Source organism: Sinocyclocheilus rhinocerous, unplaced genomic scaffold, assembly GCF_001515625.1.
Source record: "Sinocyclocheilus rhinocerous isolate Xijiao unplaced genomic scaffold, SAMN03320098_v1.1 scaffold946, whole genome shotgun sequence".
Lineage (NCBI taxonomy): Eukaryota > Metazoa > Chordata > Actinopteri > Cypriniformes > Cyprinidae > Sinocyclocheilus > Sinocyclocheilus rhinocerous.
This window is the reverse complement of record NW_015633151.1, coordinates 1,892,525-1,898,762: the sequence shown is the minus strand read 5'-3', so window position 1 is coordinate 1,898,762 and position 6,238 is coordinate 1,892,525. Positions and strand designations below refer to the sequence as shown.

Genomic DNA, 6,238 nt, shown 5'->3' with positions numbered 1-6,238 from the left:
TGGCCGAATACCTCAAGCGTGTGACGGAAATGTTACGCCCCTTAACATACTGTGATCATGCCATCTCCCAGCAGGACGATTCACCCCTTGTCCAAATACCCACACTTTCGGTCTTTTACTATCACTTGACTACTTATATGACGTATGTCCTGTATTTGGCCCAAGTGTTCAAGTGCGGATGAAGACCATAAGTGTGTGTCGAACTTTTCATTACCGTATGGGACACACTTATAGTGTTGTAAAAATGCAAGTGTTTGCATAGCTTTATTTTAATTTAAAAACTTTGCATTTTAAAATCAACTTCTAAATATCTGTTCAGTAGTGCCTATAACAGATGACAGTTTAAGTTGCAGCTGCTTCTAATTAAGTGATGAAAAGCATTTGCAAATGGTGTACAAAATAAATATCACCACTACTCCTCTTTGCACCAGTAAAACGTGCAACACTGTTTTTCTACCAAATTATATGCAATAATAGCCTAATTATTATATTAATATTTAACTTACATTGGAAAAGTTTCCGTAACCTCTCGCGAGATCTCTGAAAAAATCTTACGATTTATTCCAAAACATGATGCACGATGGGATACACTTAAGCCTCGAATAGCGCTCCAGAGCGGTATTCAAGAAAGTGTGGATTTAGTGTGTGTTAAGGTCACTGCACTTTGGCGTTTTGAGGACCTGGGACAGTTTTGCGCACTTACTTCCTGTCGCACGCACGCACGCGCTCTCAAGTGGCCAAGACTGCAAGTGTGGGTATTTGGACAAGGCATGACTCTCGAGAGAGAAGTGAATCACAGTTTCAAGGCATGTGATTGGCTGTTCATTACTGATGTCACTCTTTCATGTGCACGTGCTCCATTAACTCAGGATCAAGCCTGCATTGACAGAGAAAGTTGATGATCAGCTTCATGGTACCAACAAAGCTGGATTGGACTGGTTTGGTTTTGTCAACTCAAAACTAATCTTGTAACCCCGAGTTTGTTCAGCCACCATCAAGGTACAGGCTTATATGATGTCATTACGTTGCTGTCTTGCCGCCAGCCAATCGCTGCATTGCTGATCGTGGTTTCGAGTATCGATACATAGCCCCTTTTAAACCAACCCATGAACGCGCAATTATCTCAGATAACTCAATCCAGCCATACTAATCATCAACAACAGGTGCGTTCGAAGAACCCAATTAGCCAGATCCTGATTAGCGCAATTATCTTGGATGTGACATTTCATCTCGGATATAATAAGCGACGTACGAAAAACGGGCCCCTGGTGTGTAACTGGCCGTTGTTTTAATTTGTTTACATCTAATGCAAAACACTTTTGTATGGTTGTATTCCATGCTTTTTCAGCGCCATAGAAATGTGATGGCAATTCGTTTGCCTACCCTGCCGTTGTGTTCTACTCGTCGGTTCTGGATGAGGGTAAGGAACAGAGACTGGTGGCAGCGAGTTTAATGTAGCTATAGCAGTGTTGAATAACTAAAAGCCCACTAAATAAAATGTTTATTAATAACAACTGTTACTTATATTGTAGTTTTATTTATTGATTACTCAAATTACACAAATTCATTTTGCCAATAATAGTTTTGCCAAAGAATTGCTTAATTTTGTGTCCGAGGACATGAACTAGTAATTACTGTCATTACGACATGTGAACGCAGCATAATTTCACACTTCCTTAAAGGGTTAGTTCACCCAAAAATGAAAATTCTGTCATTAATTACTCACCCTCATGTCGTTCCAAACCCGTAAGACCTCCGTTCATCTTCGGAACACAAATTAAGATATTTTTGATGGAATCTGAGAGCTCTCTGACCCTCCCATAGACAGCAAGGATCCTGGAGGTCCAGAAACAGCAAGGAGATCGGTAAAATAATCCATGTAATCTTAATCGTAAATCCACCATAATTTTACGAAGCTACGAGAATACTTTTTGTGCACAAGTAAAAAAAAAAAAAGACTTTATTCAACAATTCGTCTCCTCCGTGTCACCCTGGCGCCATTTTGGAGAGTATGGTGGCGCGGAGGAGACTAATTGTTGAATAAAGTGTTTATTTTTTTTTCTGACAGAATTTTCATTTTTGGGTGAACCATCCCTTTAATGTTCTTTTTGGAGCTTGAAATTGTTGGACCCCATTGACTTCTACAGTTTGGACAGAATCATTCTTCAAAATATCTCGTATTCTGTTGAGGGGGAGAAAATGATGACAGAATGTTTCATCTTAGAGTGAACTATCACTTTAATTTCGAAATCTGATTCTCAGCCCCGTGACTCCTGGATCCGTCATGTGCGCTGGAATGTGGCAGGGACAGTTTCACAGATGCGACAAAGGCTGCGCCACAGGGGCCCTGCTGTCCCCAAATCCATAACCCCTACAGTGGAGCAGTGCTCTGGGAACGCTCAGTGCCTGACAATGGACACTAATTGCTGGTTAACTTGAAAACGCTCAAGTGCTCTAATTTATAATCTGACATCCAAAGTTCTTCAATGGCCTTTGTGTGTTTGCACAGTGAAGCTAAATATGACCACAGGCCAATGAGAGCAAATCTGAGCCTCCACAATAGTTGTTGTGCTAGCGTGCATGCAAGCACATCACGCAAGAATGGAGAACACCCTTCTGATGAATATTAAAAACAACTACACAAATGTGATGGCGTTACTAAAGATTTCTTTTGGACGTCAGAAGTTAGTACAGCAGGACTCCAGATTTTATGAGCGAGACGTTTGTAAAAGTCACCGAAACTCCATTTGTGTGGAAACAGATACAGTTCTGAAGGGGAGGGCTGACCCGTTCTCGATTTTCTTCTTTTGTCACAAAGGCCTTGTGAAAGCAGACAGTTTGTTGACATGCTTCTTTGATAACCGGCACTCTAGAACATTCTTGTTGATTCTGCTCAACTATCAGTGTCGCACATCTCCAGAGTGAAAGCACCAGAAACTAAACGAGATGGCTGTTTTCAGGCCGTTTAACTTTTATGTGCATTAACAAGGTTTAAACTAGCCTTTCTTTAATCCACATTAGCTGCCAGACAGATGTAATTACTTGGACAGCTGTCATACAGATGGCCGCCTTCCCTCCTGTTATATAGAAGTTAATGGCATTGTAAGTGCTGAATACTCTGCTGTATTGGATTCTAAATTAATACTTTTGAGTATTTTTTTTTTAGTTCCAATCACAAGTTAGTGTTCATTATATAGTTAGATTTTTTTTCGTAGAAAATCAATGTGAAATTGTGTTTCACTATAATTAATCTCTCTCTGAAAAATACATTGTTTATCATTAATGAAATGTCCGGTTTGCTTCAGCGCCAGTTCTGCATCATCGCCCTCGTTCAGTCTTGTGAGCTCCACTGCGTTCCGGTTTTCCCTTCTCCATGTTGGAATAAATCACGTCACTGTTTCAGTCTGTAACAGTTCAATCTCAGGCTACCAATCCTAATCTTGCAATCTTAGCAGACAGGAAGGAGTGGAGGATAAAAACAATGGGCTTGGGACAGGAGTGCAAGTCCAGTTGCTGTGAATAGAAAAAGAAAAAAAAAAGTATTAAGCGATTAAGGGAAGTTCCTGATGTGGTAAACATATGTTGAGAAACACAATCATGATCAGACAGGTCTTTCAGAGATGAGCTGTCTATCAGTACAGACATGCATCATTTCCTGTTCTGAAGAATTTCATATAAGAATGTGTGATACAGCAAAAATATATTGTATTGACAATATGTATTAAATATCTCTGTATTTGTTTGCAGTGCAACGGAATAAAAAAAAATCCATTCAAAGAATAATTTTAATCAAACAGCTATTTTAATCAGTAATAAACAGTATTTATTAATTTATATTAATGTATATACAACTCGTTTTAACAGTTTGAGTTGACAAGATGTTTTACAGTAAGAAAAAAAAAAAAAGGCGATATTGTGAAATAATTATAAATATCTATTGTCTATTTGAATTTATTTTAAAATGCTGGTCAGAGGTAGAATGGTACAAAGGAACACTTTCTGTCTTCTGAACATATAAATTTTTTACTGTCATTTATTTTTCCTGTAAATGTAAGGGACTCATTATTGTATCTCATTACGTTTAATATTCTTAAAAGGAATAAATGATACATTTTTCAGTAAATATAATTGCGCTCCTTTCTGATGCGCTCCATGCATTTTAAGTTTAACCGTGACTCGATTGCTGATTAAATGCACTATTTGCGAACAGAAATAAGCACACTGATTTCAGTCCATTATATTTATACACTGAACAAAATTATAAACGCAACACTTTTGTTTTTGCCCCCATTTTTCATGAGCTGAACTCAAAGATCTAAGACTTTTTCTATGTACACAAAAGGCCTATTTCTCTGATGCGCAAAACTCTGCATTTGAACAGTCAATAGCAAATACTTAAACTAATAACAAAACAGTAGCTGATTCAGAAGCGCCAGATTGTCATAGCAAAGTCAGAATTACCTCCTCTCCTAGGTTCACGAAACGGTCGTCCATAAAATGCATTGCTGTTCTGTTGTAAGTGATCCAAATAAAGTGCTTTTGCTTTCGCACTGAAACACACAGCGTCTCCCTGACATGGTTGCTTCAACACTAACTGCGGTTACTGAAACCATGCCTTCTTTCTTTGCGTGCACATTTCGGCATCATTATGCTAATATTTCCACATAGTGATGTAGATATGTGGGGGCGTGTTAGAATGAGCCGTTTTAGGGGGGCGTGGCAGAGTCTTAACTTTGATAAAGAATATCTCTTTGGTTTTGAGACTTTAGTCTTTGCAACGTCAGGGATCTTATCTATGCACAATCAGCTTGTAACACTCGAAAGAGAAAGGAAAACTTGAAATCGCATCATATGACCCCTTTAAAAAACAGCAAAACTGCCCCATCATGAATGACTAATTTTGTTGGTGCTGAATGAACCTCAACTTTTACTCACAATTTCACCCTCGTTCCCACCGAAATCCAAATAGAGGATCCGTACTCCATCGTCAGCAGAAATCTTCAGCTTTTCAAATGGGTAACTGAAGAGAGGCTGTGCCACAGAGCTGTCCTCTCCATCAGCTATAACAGAGAAACCTCGCTCATAGTGAATGACCAACCGACAGTCCTGAGCCTGATACATACAACCTGAAGAAACAAACACAAAGAATATTCTGAATTAAATACAGCCATCACGATTACCATAAATAATTACTTTGAGTTGTCATACCAGAGGGTTAAAAAGCAGACGTGAAGCAAATATTAAAGTAAGTACATTTTCATTATTATTATTATATGATCATTAGATCCGTGAAACTGTCTAAAATTGTCCTATTGAAATGCAACTACGACGAGTTGATGAAATTCTTCCTGCATCTACATGAAAGTTATTCATGTAAAAGTTCTAAGACTTTTTCTATGTACACAAAGGCCTATTTCTCTCAAATATTGTTCACAAATCTGTCTAAATCTGTGTTAGTGAGCACTTCTCCTTTGCCGAGATAATCCATCCACCTCACAGGTGTGGCATATCAAGATGCTGATTAGACAGCATGATTATTGCACAGGTGTGCCTTAGGCTGGCCACAATAAAAGGCCACTTTAAAATGGCCAAAATTAAAACACTCCATAATTTTGTTCAGTATATAATGTCAAATCCATTGGAAATGAATGTAATAGAGTCTGATTGCCTAAAGCGCTCAAAGACTGCAGTGAGGCTGATCACACGGGATGAAGCTCAAATCATAAATGAATCTAGAGATCCAAAAACGTAATATATTTGTTCATGTAACAACATTACACAACAGCTAAATTTAAGAGAGAATTCCATTAAATTCTTATCAATTTTAGTCTATTCGTTTACACTGCTGCCGCATTACGAGATAAACAAACGTCTTCTGCTGCGCTTTGTTCCTGTAGTCGACAGCACCATCTAGCAGTTTGGCTGTGTGGTTGAAGAAAGACACACGGACGCAAACGTGAGACAGCAAAGCCTGTATTGTGCAATATCAAAAGTTGTCGCTCCAAATGTGTATTTGAACTAGGGCTGCACGATAAATCGCATGCGATATTTAACGCGCATCTTGTCAGTAAAGCCATTCTGTAATCAGCGGTAAATCTCCATCACCTGCGTGCTTTCACATTGAGCAGCATTAACTACACAGAGCCGTTGTTCACAGACGAGCTGCGCAAAACCACGTTCATATTCGCGCGATTTTTTGCGCAGCTCGTCTGTGAACAACGGCTCTGTGTAGTTAATG

At 38.8% G+C, this 6,238-nt stretch overlaps 1 protein-coding gene across 1 annotated transcript in view; it reads right to left on the bottom strand.

Moving 5' to 3' along the window:
* Positions 1-3,164: 3,164 nt before the first annotated feature.
* LOC107743184 (beta-1-syntrophin-like) overlaps positions 3,165-6,238 on the bottom strand; it is a 33,596-nt gene continuing 30,522 nt past the window's right edge. The window contains exons 6-7 of the mRNA XM_016556327.1: positions 4,936-5,126; positions 3,165-3,513 (exon numbers count right to left, since the gene is read on the bottom strand). Of these exons, the coding sequence (XP_016411813.1) occupies positions 3,421-3,513; positions 4,936-5,126 (284 nt within the window). The 3' untranslated portion in view covers positions 3,165-3,420. The remainder of the gene's footprint in view (positions 3,514-4,935; positions 5,127-6,238) is intronic.